This window comes from Helicoverpa zea, chromosome 11 (assembly GCF_022581195.2).
Source record: "Helicoverpa zea isolate HzStark_Cry1AcR chromosome 11, ilHelZeax1.1, whole genome shotgun sequence".
NCBI classification, from domain to species: Eukaryota; Metazoa; Arthropoda; class Insecta; order Lepidoptera; family Noctuidae; genus Helicoverpa; species Helicoverpa zea.
Window position 1 is genome coordinate 1397053 of NC_061462.1, and position 19698 is coordinate 1416750.

General features: G+C 37.8%; 1 protein-coding gene across 2 annotated transcripts in view; it reads right to left on the reverse strand.

Moving 5' to 3' along the window:
• Positions 1-818: 818 nt before the first annotated feature.
• LOC124634290 overlaps positions 819-19698 on the reverse strand; it is a 111391-nt gene continuing 92511 nt past the window's right edge. Inside the window, exons 5-8 of one of the 2 annotated variants that reach the window (XM_047169794.1) lie at positions 16803-16938; positions 11206-11339; positions 5258-5459; positions 819-1108 (exon numbers count right to left, since the gene is read on the reverse strand). In XM_047169794.1, coding sequence (XP_047025750.1) covers positions 1023-1108; positions 5258-5459; positions 11206-11339; positions 16803-16938 — 558 coding nt within the window. In that variant the 3' untranslated portion in view covers positions 819-1022. Of the gene's footprint in view, positions 1109-5257; positions 5475-11205; positions 11340-16802; positions 16939-19698 lie in introns of both variants that reach the window. The other variant, XM_047169793.1, reaches the window with a different exon arrangement.

Genomic DNA, 19698 nt, shown 5'->3' on the forward strand with positions numbered 1-19698 from the left:
CTTTTGTTAACAGTTATAGAAAAATAAAACTACCTTTTTTGAAAAGCTATTTCGAATTTGTTTCCTATTTTCAGATTAAAAACGAAATTAAACTTCCAAGCAAAAATTTGGACCTAGGACTTATTTATAATTAAAAATTAAGCTCAGCACTGACTACAAAGTAACTAATTGCAGTAATTGACATTTAATTGCAAAGAGCAAATTCCAAATTCCAAATCCAGTCTCCTAACCTGACTTAATTTGCAAAGGAATTTCAAATATTGACTAATAAAGGACCTAATTCTGTAAATACGAGAGTTTCCGAAAAGCGCAATGTTCAAGCAAATAATAAAAATACGATCAACACATGTATTAAAGTCACTTGTTTGTCGTGGAGAGCAATAAAGCCTTCAAACATTTGAAACGGGCGCAAATGAACTTTTTAATTACACTTCCTCCTCAATTTCGTTGCTGTTTCGTATTGACGTACAGAGCCGGCAATGGAAATTGTATTTTGGGAGTTTGGAAGTGTTTTTTCGTTAATAAGTGCTTATTGTTGTGTGTATTTTTAAATAAGGACCTCTATAAAATAGACCAGGACTTTTTATTTTTTTTAACTGTTTTTTGGATTTTGGATCTACATTTTTGATGCAACTGTCTTTTGGCACATTAAAAAAACCTCAATTTGTTATTAGGTATGACGAAACTGATGAATAAATAAGGTCATCATCTATCTCGCCTTTTCCCAACTATGTAATCCTTCTATCCTATGGCTTCAAGTCTAACTGGATACAGGAATAAGCTAAAAAAATTATAAATTAATTAAAATAAAACAAATCTTTGACATATATATAATTTGTATTAAATCAACAATATTCTTAAGTCTTTACATTCTTTGGCGTAGTCATTAGCTCGTTAGGTACAATTAACTATTTTTCATTTAAATTCACAATTTCATCCGACTGTATCGAATACATCTACCTATTTATACTTTTTATCAATTATTTTATAATTTATACACTTCTTAGTTTATTTTATTTAACCTAGGTATTGTTTGCCCAAACAATAATGTGAAGTAATAGTAAAAATTGGCACACTTGTAGGTTGGAGGCTGACCCGGGCGATGTCACTGTAACAAAAAAATCCTATTAGTATATTCAACGTAAATTACCAAAGAAAAGTAAAAAAAATATTCATGAATTTGTTTAAAATAATTTTGCTTTCTGACAGACCAAGAAATAGGAACGTTAGCGTATTGTCAGTTTGGTTTTGAAAAAAATGCATAGGTAATTAGGTATGGCCATAATCACCGATCCGTACATATTGGTCGGAAATCATAAACAAAAAAAAACTGGAAAAGTATTTTGCCATTATGGAATAGTTTAAATATGCAACATGTAACTTAATTAACGCACATCCTGAAATTACTTTGTTCAGAATCGTTTACTGAATCGATTTATATCATTTTTAATATAGGTAATTTTTTACCCTAAAAATAATTAAAACTGCGGAAATTATTGTCATATTAACCCTGTACAGTCAAAACAAATTCAAATAGACCGTAACTCAAAGTAATAAGACTTCGTGTATTGTCGGCATTTTCCGTAGTTTCGTTATGTTGTGTCGAGTCGAGCGGCGCGCGGCGCGATATTTGCGTGCGTAGTAGTATGACCAAAAAGTTCTCCAAGAATTGGTATAACTAATTCAGTAAATAACAATGCATATACCATGTTAAATTAAAAATTCAGTGTATGCATTATGATTATAACATAATATTCTAATTGGGGTGTTTGAGGGTGTGCGTTAATTACGTTACATGTTGTATATTCCTATCGTTTGATATAAACAAGTACAAAGCCAAAAATAAATACCTACAGATAATTCTAACATAGATAAACCAATAACAAAAAAAAACAGCCTAATTAACACAATTAACAAACATTAATTAAAACACATCGTTAAAACTTATAACCCAATCTATTAGCAGCGTGTAACACAGAAGTGTCTGCTCGTATCTAACAAGCACTTGGTTTAAACAGATTTCCTAGAATGAGCTCTAACCATGGAGTAAGGAAAGATGTGTGGAGATGCCATAATGTAAGTAGGTCAGATCCCTTCTTCTAGGTCAAATACGTACGGTGGGCATGACCAAAATGATCAATTACGAGTGTAACTAACAAGGCGTTTGGGTTCTGTCATAAATTTTTGGAATTATATAAAATATTGGGTCCAACGAAGGCGTATAAGGGCGAAGACAGTAACGTTGCTCGTCCACCGCTCACTCGCATTTAGGCACGCTACCTTCCTTTAAGATTTTCCGTAATGGCACCTCTGCTACTAATTTTGTTCTCTGTGCCTCTAACACAAAGTATGTGGAATAGCGACGAGTGCCGACGAACCCTATTTTGCCTTTGAAAGCCTTCACTAATTTAATTTGTGCCTAAAGGTTTACGTACACCGAGAGTAGAAAACGCTGTGTGAGTAAAAAGTTGTGGCCATTGTTATTCTGTTGTTTTTTGGCCTTTTTGCGTGTTAGTGTTTTTTGGTTGGTAATTTTTGTTGTATGTAAGTAAGAACAAGGTATATTTTTATGTTGGAGGTTAGAAGAATAAGTGAAAATTTCGTAACCCACTTAGTATTCCGATTTATAAAGCGAAAACTAAAGTCAATATATTTACCGGTCACATCTGTATATATGTAAATACACGAACTGTACATAATTATAACTGAAATTCTGTTTGTAATTTAACACTCGCATCAGACAGTACCAACAAAGTAATTCAATGGAAAGCAAGACCACAATCACAGCATCAATCCAGTTTATAATTAGGAAAAACGAAAATTCCATTTCAATGAAGCGAATTTCATAATTTAATATTCATCGTCATTCGTGTCACATCATGTTGTGATACTAGCTGTTTTCTGTGGTAGCACTCGCATTCTGAGAGCTGTATTTTACGTTGAAATATTTATGTCGTTATCAATGTAGTTATCATTGAAATTGGTTAAGCCGTTTCCGTTAAACATATGTAAATACGGGTTGTGTTTTCACTGCTGCACGAAACAAAGGTTAAATGTAATAATATTGTAGCTAAGGACGAAATAATAGGCATGTGCTACGGAGAATATGCGAATCGATCGAACTCTTCGAACTATAAAGTTCCCTTTAAAAATGCAGACAAAAACAGAGAAAGACCACCATTGTTAATACATTTAAAACACACCACTTCGGAGAATCATCAAAATTAATAGAAGCAGGCGTTACCAGTTGTCAGTACCCGTGTATCCTGCAATAAACGCTCGCCGTGTGCCGAAGATAAATTTATTATCTACCAACAAACGCCTTACTGTTGCTCTCAGAGGAAATTGTCTGGCCAAATGAGACGGGAGGCAATAACTCATGGTACCCTCAATGCCCTCTTTGGTTCTCGTAATCTTATTAGGCAAGCTTCCTCTCCACGGATATTAAAGATATGCGGGTTTGTTAGCTGTTCAGCCGTTTTAGGTTCGTTGGATTTTTGGTATTCCTGTTTTTTGTTTTTTTCTAAGAAATGTATTTGGGGTGAATGTTTTTTGATTTCTTTAAAAGTACTGAACTACAATACTTTCTCTATTTGAGAAGAGTGGCTGTGTGAAACAGTGGCATAGTTATAAGAAGATAGAGTTCGGTCGCAAAAAAATAGTGAAACTGATACCCACCAAGTAAACATATGGGTAGTTGTTACAACAATAAATGAATCAATGCAACAAAAAATTATAAAAATCATTGAACTGCAACAAAAACTTCGTTAACACCCAATTACAAGCCACTCACGTAAAGTACGAACAACAAATCGACCAACATTATTGCCCAAATATTTGCCCCTTGAACAATATGAACCTCATACGTTTTCCAATTATACGGCTGATTAAGCCTTTTACGTCATCCGAACTAATGTGACTATAGCTAAGCTCGATATAATGATGAGCGTTGACGACATAATCGATATGGAAAGTGATAGGTTAATTAAAACGTTAATATAATCAGCACATTACGCTTTGCTGACGTCACTAGGATTAAACAGTTGAATTGCTGGATTTGGTTTGAGTGGTGCTGATATGATTTTTGGAAGTGTGTTTGAGAATAAAGTACCTAAAGTTGCACCTAAGAAGCCTAGCTGTGGCAAGAGATGAGTAAAACACAGTTGGTACTGAAGCAGTTACAAACTAATTTAACCCAAAGCTAAGGAGCAAAGGATTCTATAGAAGATGACGATACAAAATGTCCAGTTTCAATGGTGAGGTAGTAGTGGATATATCTATCATAAAAGAATATTACAAAAGGCCAATTAAAACATGTAGATACAAATAAACAAAACAAAGCAACAGAAGCTACATGTCTATTCTCATACCGTCATAATATCAGGCTATTTCGCAAAGTACCCAAACTCTTTATAACAGTACTTAGCACCAGACTTCCATATGTGATGTGATAATGCTCAGATTTAATAATACGCGAACATTATGAGCCGTCGTGAAAATTGCAATTATGCTTGAAGGGAGTAGCGCAGCCCTTGCTCAGAACATCGTAATGAATAAATTTTCTGAGAGCTGTACGGTACTTTACATAATTTCACATTATGAATCTACCCTTGAGATTACTGGAATCCAGAGTCCACTAAAAGGTGTAATTTTAGTTGTGGAATTCAAGCTTTTGTTGTACTTTGAGTGTGAAACTTCTTGTTTCGGAATAAAATTGCAATTTGTTTGGCACTTTACGCTTAGTTGCGATTGCCTATACTCTATCCACGGAAGCAAGAGCTAAAAGGTAAACAAAGAATGACACTTTTTCAAGATGGCGGTATAACCCGACCGATGACAAAATCACAGATACTGCGAACATTTTACACAAAAATGTGACGTTTTGTCATCGGTCGGGTTATACCGCCATCTTGAAAAAGTATCATTCTTTGTTTACCTTTTAGCTCTTGCTTCCGTGGATAGAGTATAGGTATTTGCGTATTACGATATCTTGTTCTAGAATCTTGATTTTAGTACACAATTTTCAATGTCATTATTTACATTAAAGCTATTGTACGTAACAGTGACTTTTCTATTATATTTCCCAGTTGCAAATATCGTTTATTTTCAGGAACCTTAGTATAATTCTGTGTTCACATAACCCATTCGCTTTACCTATGTACTTCTTTTTTCATCTCGACCCATTTCAAAACTTCTCCTATAAAATTTTATAATCACACCTTTTCCTATCAATCAAGTCATTCAAAATTGAACTTACCTCTCTCAATTTTAGGGTCACTATTCCCTGAATACAGTGCTACTGCTGCATCGTCTCTATACAGGTCTCCGATCTTGGCTTGGCAGCGGAGTATGGGAGCTCCTCGCTCGTAGTGGGCAGGCCACAGCTGGACTTGGACATAAAGCTCGGAACGGAACAAGCCTTCTGGTGCTGGGTGCACTTGGTGAGTGCCTGGTGTCACCTGGTGGAGGGAAAGCTGATGAAAATTTACTGAGTTACTTAAGAGTGATGTTGATTTTAGGTATGGCAGCTCAGATAAAGTAAACTAAAGCAAGAAGACAAGGCGTCTTAGTGTCAGCAAGTAAACAATGCTTTTAAAACAATATCGATTCGAAAGTCACATTTGAATACACCAAATAATTCAACAAAGTTTTGTTCGCCTCGCTTGCTTCGCTACAACGTCGATAAGCTTCGCGACTTTATCGCGGCTACGTCAACTCCATACATGACAAACATTACGAAAATGATACAATGAGAAAATTTACACAGAACAACTTTCGCAAATTAAACAAATCAGCTTATCAAACAAAATAGCGTAAGTACAAAAGTGGGACGAACAAATTCGCACTTTATGCATATTCATATAAAGTTAAAATTTCCATAATAGCGGCCAATGCAGATGTGATTAAATCTGAAGAGCCCTCGTGGCAGACGAAGCTGCTTAACGTAGGAAAATTGCAAATATCAACAGTGAGAACAATGAGTCAACAGTTGTTGTGTTGGCGCCGCAACGAATTCGAGCGATGGTAACGGGTTGGGGATACACGAAAGTTGGAGCTGCCCCGGACCGCGATAACAATACTTTTATTAATAACAACAACTTCTGAGTGTTTGTGTTTTGAATAATTTTGATACTTTTTGAAATACTAGAGGCTGCTTGTAGCTTTTGGTTGGAGTCTAAGAATAAGGATAAAGAGTTTCTAACTAGGACTTTACGTCAAGGTTCTGTACTGAGTCAGATTTTTATTTAAAAATCATTCTAATACTGGATACTGAAATAGTTTTAACTAGAACAGGTATAAGAATAAGAGTGGTTCCGCAAGTAATAAAAGAAATCGTAGTTGAAGTTTTTAAATAGTGCCTTATTAACGATAAGAAATTGATGTTCACAGCTAGTTATTATGAAAATCGCGCAACCAAACAACAAATACCCATCCCTATGTTTCCGTAGAAGTGCAAATTCATCCTACCAGTACTAAGCAAATATTTTGTTTAAACAAATTTTATTCAGCTTTTAATGAGTTGTGGTGAGCAGTTTTAATATTAAATCCCACGATAATTGAGTCAAAAAATTATATTTGGTTCGCTCTTTGTAAATAATATTATGGTTTGGATTGCTTTTATTCATTGCCAGTGCATTCATGGATGTTTAATTCAATACATTTTCTAAACTGACCGTGATTTATGATTTTGGTTAGTTGTGATGATGACACGGTATTAATTAGCTGCTCCAAATATAATATTGTTGGTCAAATATTAGGTTACAATGAAGTAAATATGGTAATAACATATGCGAATGTGAATGTAACCATTTATTTACTGGCTGTTCACCGTGGATTCATCAGTGTTCCGAGGAAACTATTTACCGCATTTAAATAAAAAGTACTATTTGTCCCTCTTCAGGCTCTAGACTATTTGTGTACCGAATATAATTTTAATGTGCGAGAAAGAAACCACGAGCAACAACCAGTACCCAACAAAAATATCTTAAACACAACCGTTTAAAATCCCCCACAAAATTCATAATATCGTCACCGAATAGTTTGTTCAGGATTCGCGGAACAATTGCTTGAAACCGCGTCCCAGATACAGAAATCTCAAAGCGTTGGCGATGGCATCCACAAAATGTGTAACTGTGAAGGCATTAAAACTTCCCACTATAGAATTTGAGTTGGAGCAACTGTAGCTTTCTGAAGTTATTTTAAGTTGAAACTCCTTGGACGTTAAGATGGAGGAGGGAGCGGATTTTGTAAACGGATTGCCGAGACGATGGGCGCACTCTCAGTGTAGACACAAGTTTGTTCAAGTACATATCAAGAACAATTGGTTTAAGTAGAACCATCAGTCTCAGAGAAAAAACTCCTCCTAGATCATGTAACAGTTTGCCTAAGCGATGGGGGGATCAGGGAACAATGAACGGCAAACATAATATAGAAACCAAAACAGAGGTGTAAAACCCTAAAGTCTGAATAGACCTACAGAAAAGTGCTCAAAACGTTTTCTAAGTATCATTTTGTGCTCAATGGTACACCATTGTGATATTTATTTTCTATCATGTTACTTGGAAGAAGGTAAAAGATACAGTTATCCCAAAGATACAGCAGAATAAACTCACAATTTGCGGCCAGTTGTGTAAGTGAGGTACAGAAAAGATTTCGAAGAAATCCTATCTTCAACAGAAAGATAAATCTTTACTTCTTCTGAGAGTACACTGCAGACTAAACAGTCGGCTGACAGTTGATCCGATGTTTGGTAAAACAATTTTTTAATCTTGATTCCAATTAGTTTTCAGTCGGTCAGATATAGGTTAAATACTGATCTTTGTAATGTGCTCACTATCTTCATACTGATTTATGAAAACCAGTCCAAACGAACATCGGCCGACTAAAAGATTGTAGTGGGCACCCGTCTATATCTTTACTTCTTTTTAAATGTACATATTTCCGCTGAAGCTTCTGTGTTGATGGTAACCTCAAAACATCCTTCATAAAACATGCAGATATTGTGTTTGGCCCACGAGTTGTTTATCGCAATAAATTGGGTTTCTGCGAAGCCATAAATACGGGACTGGATATTGCTTGCAATGTTTAGGATAAAGCATTTGCGGTGGCATCGCCGTTCAGTCTTGGCTTTGCCGCAAATTTCCGGATTTGATAACTGTATCTAAGTTAGTACATGTATAGATATCTTATCTTCTATGTCCTACTTAGAATTACGTTTTAATAAGATATATGGGCAACTAAATAAGGCTTACCAAGAAGACGAGAATAAAATGTACTTTTTAGGGGGATCAATTACATCGATATTAATAAATGATTGGAAAAGAGACAAGGAGCAGATTATTTTTCTTTAAAATAAAGGAGCTTTAATGGAAATCATCGCTGCTGTGCATTAGAGTTCCCAGCCTTTCATGTTTCTTAAAAGTATAATAACACAAATACCTTCATTTGTTAGACCAGCATCTTGCTCCGAATTAAGGACTGGTATACGTTTCCGTTTACGTTACAACAGAGCTTTTAAAAGCAGGAGGTAAGCCCGTACTGGGGGAGCTCCAGAAGCTTTTTAATGCCGTCCTGTTTGAAGGGAGAACTCCAGAGGCGTGGAGTAGGAGTGTTGTCGTCCTGTTCTTCAAAAAGGGAGACAAAACCCAGTTGAAGAACTATCGACCCATTTCCCTCCTAAGCCACGTATATAAGCTGTTCTCAAGAGTGATCACGAACCGACTTGCGCGAAGACTCGACGAATTCCAACCACCGGAGCAGGCTGGGTTTCGGAGCGGATACGGCACTATAGACCACATCCACACAGTGCGGCAGATTATACAGAAGACCGAAGAGTATAATCAGCCCCTGTGTCTAGCATTTGTGGACTATGAGAAGGCCTTTGACTCGGTTGAAATCTGGTCTGTTCTGGAGTCCCTGCAGCGTTGTCAAGTAGATTGGCGATACATCCAAGTGATGAGATGTCTCTACGAAGCCGCTACAATGTCCGTCCAAGTACAGAATCAGCAAACAAGGCCCATACCGTTGCATCGAGGAGTGAGACAAGGGGATGTTATTTCCCCGAAACTGTTCACTAATGCAATGGAGGATATGTTCAAAACGCTGAACTGGAAAGGACGCGGCATCAACATCAATGGCGAACACATCTCTCACTTGCGATTTGCTGACGATATCGTCATCATGGCGGAAACGCTGCAGGACCTACAACAGATGCTGAACGACCTGGCTGAATCTTCTCTACGCATCGGCCTACGGATGAACTTGGACAAAACCAAGGTCATGTTCAATGAACATGTTCTACCGGAACCGATTGCGATACACGGCGCCGTTCTCGAAGTTGTTCGGAAATATGTATACCTCGGGCAGACATTGCAGTTAGGTAGAAACAACTTTGAGGACGAGGTGAATAGGAGAATTCAGTTGGGTTGGGCTGCATTTGGGAAGCTACGTCGAGTCCTAACATCGTCGATCCCACAGTGCCTAAAGACAAAAGTCTTTAATCAGTGCGTCCTACCTGTCATGACTTACGGAGCCGAAACGTGGACACTGACGGTACGGCTGGTCCACAAGTTTAAAGTCGCTCAGCGGGCTATGGAAAGGGCTATGCTCGGCGTTTCTCTGAGGGATCGCATCAGAAATGAGGTAATCCGTCAGAGAACCAAGGTCATCGACATAGCCTATCGAATCAGCAAGCTGAAGTGGCAGTGGGCTGGCCATATTAGCCGAAGAACCGATAACCGTTGGGGTAAACGAGTTCTAGAGTGGAGACCGCGCCTCGGCAAACGTAGTGTAGGACGTCCTCAGGCACGGTGGAGTGATGACTTGCGCAAGACGGCTGGCAGGAGCTGGATGCGAGAAGCCGAAAATCGATCTCAGTGGCGTGCACTTGGAGAGGCCTATGTCCAGCAGTGGACTGCGATAGGCTGATGATGATACGTTTCCGCTTATTAATTATCAGAAAATATCAAAGGCGCATCTTTGGGATCAAAACCTGGTTGCTAAGCAACGATAAATTACTGAGGGCCATGGAAAATACCAATACTTGTTTGTGACCAAGATAATGATCTCGACGGAGCGAAAGTTTGGAGACAAAAAATGCGATCCTGGGGACCTTTGTTAATTAGAGAGAAGACTGGGATTATATGGTATATATTATTCAAAATTGTAATATTTTGTCGTCTGTTTCTGATGTTGATAAAGATAAATAAGGCCATACACGTGGCAAAATACTGGGCCTCTATTTAAGATTAATTGCCAATGACTCGCCAAGAAGAACCTTTTAAAGATTTCTTGAAGACATATCAATATTTTGCGGCATAAAACTTGAGGGCTAAATAACAAGAACATTATTGAGCTTTGGAAGAAAAGTTGTTTACAAAAATATATCTGAAAAACACGTTCAAATTCATCAAAATACCTAAATAAAAAGCTGAAAACACAGTCGACGATACTATTCGTACATAATTGGCTTTCGTAATATTTTTTCCTCAGAATTTCTTCTCGAACAGAATTCTTTCTAGAAATAATAATTAGTTCTTGAAATAATTGCACTTCTGTAACAATTTTCTGAGGAACCGAGCAAAAAAACTAAAGCTCTCTCTCGTAATGGTAGCTGTAGGTTTTATTTAAAACCTTGTTCTATAAGTGACACTTTGTAGGAATCCTTTTTCTAAAAGATTCTCACTATGCGCAGTTTATCTTGTTATTCAGAAAAATCTGTGGTGGAAAGTTCTTTTTTCTAAAAGGAAAGCGCACGCCCTGCATCAATTCATATCACTTAGCGTTGAAATCCTCATTTATTTGAAAAAGTTCAGGGTCACAGTATCCTTCTATTATTTTCTTAGTCACGTACGAGTTTGGCAGACAATATTTACCAATCCTTTTTGGCCATATTGCCAGGTTCAAACGTAATCCTATGCAAATTTAGGATTGAAAAGGGTTATTTCTAGCAAATAAATCCAAATATCAAACGGTCCGATTCCTAGATTAAAATGGATTCCCAATAAGGTTTGAGAATGGAAAGGTGAAATACTAAGAGGATTGCAATTTGGGTAGTTTAAGCTAATTATATATGTAAAAAAATTACGTTCAAAAATGCCGTTGTACAGTCAAGTTTGCATGTATGATTTTGAGTTTTATTATGACTGAGAAGAAAAAGAAGAGCAGACAGCTTATTGCCTCACGTCACTATAAACTGATACTTACAGGCATATCATTGATGAAGAAGGCGAGGTCGGACGGCGGGCGACTGGGTCCTGAGGAGCAGTTGGCACGCAGCACGTCGCCCGGTATGTAGTAGTGTTGGCTTGTTTGTATCGTCGGTAGTGACGGTGGGAGGGCTGTGTAGAAAAAAGAGTGAGTTGAGTTCAAGGTTTGGAGAAATTATATTCCATGAAGCTATGTTTCTAGGATTAAACGTTCGATATAAAAAATAAAAAAGAATTGGCCTTTGTCATCAAAACTGGAACAGTGTTTAAGAGGAACCGTATAAATGGAATGTTACGAATAGTCACAGCGCAGAAGCACTGATAATTCTACTTCTAAGTTTGATGGCAAACAAATTGTTTATGAATAATTTTGTACAAACAAGTTATCATCTGGACATTGCATTGCAGAACACTTAAAAAATTGAACAAACAAAACAATAACTGTTCAGACTTCTTGGTCGTTTCCTCATTTCTTTATTTTTAATTTTTCCTGCCATGACGGGTTTCGCTTTTGTTTTCACTTCTCTTTGGGAAAGTCAAAAAAATTGGTATCGCCCGCGGCTCGTCGCGCGATAAAAATAAGAAAAACCCATAAAAGCCTCGCTAGAAGTGCTGTCTGTTAGTGCCTCGATCACCCGGACTCGTGAAAAGACAATACGAAGCAAGTGCAGAGAAAGTGTCCCGCTGGCCGGCCGGCATCTCGAGTGTCCCGTCGTCGGCAGACTGCCTTCCTGTCCACTTCCCTGTTTCCCAGGTAAGTTTGCCTTTTTCACCTACATTGAGGGTCACGGGGTTTCAACGGGGACTTCAACGGAGTTTGCAGTAACGCCAGCAATTTCTCCAGCGAGGCCCATCCATTCTTCTTTTGGTACCTCCTGTGAGGAACCTAATTTCCTCACAAAATCTCGTAAATACTAATATTTCTTAGTAATATCTTCTCAAAATAATATTTCCTATCGAGTTTTCGATCTGTTCCACTCGCAAAACTTCTTATACCTAAGAGTATTGTTGCTGCATTCGCCGGTGATCTCTTATAAGTAGTTCGTAGTGACAGTTGTGCTCGAAGGATTTTATTTTAACTATAAACCAATCAGTTAACTTTTTCTTTCTTCATTCAGTAGTCTCTGAGCAAGATGGAAGTAGAATTGAAATCGTTGATTAAAGAACGCGAGTATGCGTTCAAAAACATGCAAATTATTTACGACTTAGTTAAAAGTTGCCAAGAAAGTAAAGCAAAAATATCTACCTTCAAGGCCAGATATAAGTCAATAGAAAAAATTCGCGATACTTATGTTGAAGTCTGTAAAGAAATTAATAAAATACAATTAAAAATTAATCCGAAGTTCGTAATTGATGATCTCGTTTTGTTGTCGTTTGACGAGTTATATTACGCGGCCGTTGAGTTTGCCGATTCGCTTGACTCTAGTTCGTGTGCGCCACTGGCAGTAGCATCTGGTACACAATCATCGATTGCCGCTGTAAAGCTACCTAAGTTGAAAATTCCAAAATTCGATGGCCAGATTGAAAACTGGCAGACGTTTAAAGATAGTTACGAGCCATTAGTGCATAATAACGCCTCGTTATCCGATATAGAAAAATTTCATTATCTAATTCCATGCTTGTCCGGCAGTGCGTTGTCGCTCACGAAAGGCGTTCCGATTACATCAGCGAATTACGCTGTCGTATATAACGCGCTAATCGATAGGTTCGACAGCAAGCGCATTCTCGCGACAACTTATTTAGAGAAATTATTTAAATTATCCCCAATTCAAAAACCATCGTTATCGAATCTATCCGAGTTAACCAATACACTGTATGAAAGTGTCAATGCTCTTCGTGCTCTAAATATTAACGATTTAAGTGAATTTATTTTATTTTACATTGCGTCTCGACCTCTTGACTTTGACACTAGGCGAAGGTTCGAGTTAGAGAATAAGGACGAACTTCCTACGTTCAATAACTTTCTGGCTTATTTACAAAATTATATAAAAGTTCTGGAAGTAAGTCAGCCACCCGCGTTAGCTTGCTCTTCTAATTTTAATAAATCTAACGTTCGGATTAATAAGGTCGAAAATCATGATCGTCCGAATCGAACGTCATTGATTTCTTTAAATATTAAGCAACCTACCTCAAATAATACCAAGTCAGACCAGATAATATGCGTTTGTTGCAATGAAAGTCATTCTGTGTACCGTTGCGGAAAGATGCATTCAATGTCGGTTGATCAACGCAGAACATTAGTTAAAGATTTGCGTCTGTGTACTAACTGTTTGCGTCCTGGTCACGATAATGTTAACTGCAAATCAAAGTTGTCTTGCTATATTTGTAACGAGAGACATAATACACTGCTGCATATCGAACGTCAAAGTAAAGAAACACAGGCGGGTGATTCAAAGGTGACTGTGAGAGCGGGTTCAAGCACCACGCTTACCTGCTCATCTACAACAGCTGAACCGTTCAAGAGTACAAAGATCTTAGGTACTGCTGTAGTGCGCTTGCGTCACTCAGATGGTTCTATGCAGTATGCTCGTGCGCTCATCGACAGCGGGTCGATGGATTCGTTGATCACAAATGAGTGCGCACGCAGATTAGGTTTGCGGATTAGAAAATGCAACTTAACCGTGTCTGGGCTTGGTCAAAATTTCGTTAATATCAAGGGTCACACTGTTGGTTCGATAATACCTCGGTTGAGTGAGTCACCACAGTTTGACATCTCTTTGGTAGTTTTACCAAAGATTGCGGGAATGATGCCTTCGTCATCGCTGCCGATGTACGTCAAGGATCATCTCGCACACTTAGATCTCGCCGACTGCGATTTTTATAAATCGGGTCCGATCGATCTTTTATTAGGAGTTGAGTGTTTTGACCAGATATATACTGGCTCTCGTTACACTCCCGGTCCCGGATTACCTTGCGCGTTATCGAGTGTATTCGGCTGGGTGATAACAGGTCAGTTTCTTCATAACACGTCAACTCTGACACCAGATCAATCCGTTACGTCACTCGTCGCGTCATCCAGTGCGTTCGACGATACCGTTCAACGGTTCTGGGAGTCTGAAGAGCCGTCGAAATGTAGAATTTCCGGCCCTGAAGACGAAGTTCACGAAGTTTGCGAACAAAAATCCGGTACATATTGTACTCCGGGAGATAGGTATATAGTTCCTTTGATGTTAAAGGATGATGCCCCTTCCCTTGGTGATTCTTATCGCCACGCTTTAAATCGATTTCTCAACCTAGAGAAACGTTTACGTACTCAACCTGAGTTAAAAACGGAATATCAGGATTCCATGGAGCAGTACAAAGACTTGGGACATATGCAGCCTATTGATACTTTGTCTACTGGTCCGTACCTTATTCCGCATCTCTGCGTCGTGCGTCCAGGAAATACTACGACACGACTGCGTGTAGTCTTCGACGCCAGTAGTCGGACTACAAATAATCACTCGTTGACTAATATTGTTCATGTAGGACCTAAACTTCAAAACGATTTAGTTACCAAGTTTCGTCCTCATAAAACTGTTTTTACTGCTGATGTTTACAGGCAGATTCTGATAAGGCCTGAAGAAAGGTGCTATCAACATATTTTATGGCGAGACAGTCCTACCGAAGCTCTCGTAGAATATGAACTCAACGTAGTTGCTTATGAAGTAACTAGTTCGCCTTATTTATCTTGGGATGATGCTATTTCTCAACATTCAGCCAAACAATGGCATCTTCCTGCCGCGGATTCATCAAGTTTGAAAAGTATAATCTTACCGCGGCTAGTAATTCCTCCAAATCTTATTGATATCCATATAGTAGGATTTTGCGACGGTTCGTCAAGAGGATATGGATGCTGCGTTTATTTATGCGCAGTTACATGTACGAATTCTACTGTAACGCATCTATTGATAGGAAAGTCTAGAGTGGTTCCTTTAAAGCCGTCTACAGTGAATAGGCTCGAGCTAAGCGCTGCGGTGCTTCTAGCGCGTGTGCACATGTATGATCTGTTTAAGGTTAAAATTCCTATTCAAGCTTTTCGTGCTTGTTCTGATAGCAGTACTACGCTCTATTGGATTAATAATGCTCTTCATTTACTAAAAATGTATGTAGCTAATCGTGAAATCGTTATCACAGAACATTTACATTCTCGTCAAGTTCAAGATGTAAATACAACTTTAATTTCTAGACATTCCATTTTTATGAAACATCAAGGAACTTTAGCCTGGTGTTTTCGCATTATTTCTAATTTTAAACGTCCCAAACAAAATTGGGACACTTCTCCTCGTTCTAGCGCTGAACTTAATAAGTTATTGAGAACTCTGGTTCAGTATACTCAAAGTCAATATATGACAACGGAATTTAATCCAGTGCTTGATAAGCAACAAGGTTACAAATCTATTCAAAACCTTTCACCGTTTATAAATGAGGACGGTTTGTTGCGAGTGGGGGGACGCATTGGTGAGGTTTACTTACTCACATCTACGTTTCACCCTCTTCTTCTACCTAAGTTAAGTCTACTATCTCGAATGATAGTTGAACATTTTAATTTAAAATATCTTCACTGCGGTCCTAGAACATCGCGATCGTTGATACAATGTAAATTCTGGATAATCGGATTTGTTCCTCGTCGCGATATGTGTTATTATGTTCTAACCGATTGTCGTATAAATTTCGTAGGCGCGAATAAATGTCTCAAAGACATCGTAAATGAACTTTGTAAAAATAAATCTGCTATATACGATGGCTTAGTCTGTCATCAAATCGTCTTTTGGCGAGCTTGGCAACGTGATTATCTTCACACACTTCAACAAAATAACCAATGGTTTCCAGTCGTGCCTAATTTAAAGGTTAACGATTTAGTCATCGTCAACAAACCAAATCTTCCACCTGTGCTCTGGAGATTGGCTCGTATAGAACAAGTGCACCCAGGTGCCGATAATATTGTTAGAGTTGTTACTCTCCGAGCTGCTAATGGCAAGACGCTTCGACGACCTATCGTCAGGGTCTGCAATTTATGTTAGATATAATTCGAGCAATATCGATCTCAGTAATTTATATCGTATTGCTCATTCTTAGAAGTTAAGTTTTAGTTTAACATACATATATCTTTCGAGCATAGCTTTCGTTGCGTTCGGCTTATCCGTGAAACCCATGTGGCTTTCAAGTGGGGGGAAATGTTCAGACTTCTTGGTCGTTTCCTCATTTCTTTATTTTTAATTTTTCCTGCCATGACGGGTTTCGCTTTTGTTTTCACTTCTCTTTGGGAAAGTCAAAAAAATTGGTATCGCCCGCGGCTCGTCGCGCGATAAAAATAAGAAAAACCCATAAAAGCCTCGCTAGAAGTGCTGTCTGTTAGTGCCTCGATCACCCGGACTCGTGAAAAGACAATACGAAGCAAGTGCAGAGAAAGTGTCCCGCTGGCCGGCCGGCATCTCGAGTGTCCCGTCGTCGGCAGACTGCCTTCCTGTCCACTTCCCTGTTTCCCAGGTAAGTTTGCCTTTTTCACCTACATTGAGGGTCACGGGGTTTCAACGGGGACTTCAACGGAGTTTGCAGTAACGCCAGCAATTTCTCCAGCGAGGCCCATCCAATAACTATTTAATGTAGACTTACCAACAACCTCCATAGTATTAGATACGATAGAAGTGGCGAAGGAAGGAGCGTCCGCCGTGACCTCACAGCTGAAGTTCCCCGACAGACCGAAACTGACCCTGGTTAGCACCACTTGGCTCTGATTGGACCGCGCCAACTGTTGGACAATACACAAGGATTATTAGAGAAAAAATTTGCTACGTAGAAAACAGTTTTCATGGTATAGGCAAGAATGAGGATCTTGTTGTAGGGATAGTGTTGAGCATGAATGTGGATAGATGCAGAGGAGAAAAACGCGAGCATAGAAACAATGAATGGATTGAAGAAGAATGTTACTTGTGAAATGACGTCAAATAAGAAGGGGGAAGAAGAAGTCATGTTGCGCCGAAACCAGATCAACGTAGACCTAAGCAAATAAAAGAAGCTAAGCTGGTAACAGTTATTAGTAGGTTCCGCACAAAAATTTGACAATTCTACGGTATTATTGCCGTAACAAAACATAATGTATGGTATTGACATTATAATATATATGGCTGATTATTACACGACAATAGGCCAGCACTTTATTCACGTGTACAATGGATGTTGGAATTGATTTTTGTTTCCACTTTTGTTGCGTACTTTCTATAAATTGTTCTTTACAAAAATAGACAATGTTATATGAAATGACGTAACAGTTACGTCAGCTAAGTATTGTTTTGGCCCTTTGGGATGTTACATAAAAGGTTAGCAATAACAATTTATACTGTTCGTTTCATGAACACATTTATCAATACTTCATCAAATTAGACCTTTTTGGTTTTGATTTCCTAAATAATTAGAAGCGTCTGATGATAATATGTCCTCATGACTGATTATTATCGGTCAAGGCGGCTGTTCTCATATAAAGAGGATATTAAACTGTGCAGGGCATCACTCAAGCATATTTTCTGTTGTAATCAATGTGGTTATTTTACATATTTGGCTAGCTGTTTTCGGGAACCTACTTTGACTTTTTAATACAACGTAGCACGTAGTAAGCCACAAATTAATCCTCTTGGCGGATCACATACAACCATGCGGAATGTATTATACATAGGTACATCAACTTTCACATGAGACCTGCATAGTATGCGATGTTTGTTGTTACAAATGCTAAAAGAGCAAAAGAGTATAACCCTTTGTATTGTGTGGTCCACCTTAATACCATCATCAACATGTATTTCTCTGTCAGTTTTCTCAAGCCTATCAACGTTTCTTTATCTGTTTTTTCATCTATAATTCGCAGGGCTTATGGTATAACGTAAAGAGACTTCCTGACTTGCATAAAGCTTGGGAAAATCCTTCGAGCTGCACATTGTGCCCGTTTATCTTCATAATCTGTCCGTTGCTTGCAAAAAATTCGGAGATCAAAAATTTTAAAGTCGTATTGCATTTTTAAAGTATTGTTACGATTTTTCTTTATTCTGTGTCCGGGAAAAATGTCACCCTATTGTACCTAATTATATTTTAATTTGAATGCTTAATTCATATGTCAAATAAAATTTTAATAAAATGTTTTAAATGTTTTGATTTGATTTGATTTGATTTGATTTGATTTATACCGTAGTTTTAAGAAATAAATCTGATGTACGAAAAAAGCATTTCCCGTGTATGTATTTGAAAATAATTCATTTAAATAATTTTCAGGTCTAACAAGCATACTTAAATAGCATGGAAAAAGTCTTAAAAATAATTCCTTATTGTTCTTTTAGGTCCACTACAATTCAGAAAGTGCGCCGTTTCTAAGCGCGTTTTTGTGGGACCCAAATCTTATTTAAACAAAAGCCACCCTAATTTCTAGGTCCCGAAAGGGAGCAAAAAAAGGGGATCGAAAAACAAACATTTAATTATCCTTACAAATTAGCGTCGTTTGTCTCAGTAACAAGTTAACAACCTCCTCTAATCTAATTCTGACCGAGATTGAGTTTAGATACTCGCCAATTAATTCTTGTTCTTAGTATTTTTCTAGGTCTCGTGTAGTTGTTAGTAATTGTGATCTACGTTCCACTGAATTGGTATATGGGTCGAAGTTTCTTTCGCTTTAGTTTCACTTTTGTTGGTGATACTTCTTAGTGTTTCGTTTTTTTTTTTGAGAATGTTGAATGTATGATGTTATTAGAGTCTGGCTGGTAGATAATTATTTTGTAACTACAATTTTAATTATTTATTAAAATAATAATTTTTAAATAACAATAACGAGGTTAATTAATTATGACATTAACACAAATAATTATGCAAAATACCATTTAAGATTCTAATTATTTACGCGTATTCTATGTAAAGTTAATTAGTCCATAGTGTATTTAAGTACCACATTATTACCATTCAAATGAAGTACCCACTTTAAATTAACCTCAACCAAAATAGGTATGATTTTACATATTTACAAAACCAGTACCATAAAAGTAAATCATTAACATAACAATTTACTAACCGCAATAACCACAAAATTAGCCATAACAATAAACCACTAAATATGCATTGTGTTCTTGATAAATTTCCCGTAAATCGGGGAAAATTGGCGCACGCGAGCGCCGTACGCAATTTAGAAACGACTCGCGTTCGGAAAATCTGATACACAATAAGCATGATCCATATTCTCATTCCCTCGATCTATTCTTCATTCGGACGCGTATTGTGTTATAAAAAGAAACGATTGTCATTTTAGGCTGGGGGGAAACTGGGATAAAAGCGAAACAAAACGACCCATAGGGTTATTATCGCCGCGAGACTGCAAAATAAGAGCCAGTGATAAAGGGTTAGATTTATGAACACGTACCACATAGACGACGAGGAGAAATGGCTCTTTTCTAAGGAAAAAAATGTACAAACCGTTGCTTGGGACACGGGAATAAAGCATGTGAAAATTGCTCGGATTTCCCTTCATAGAGAGTGA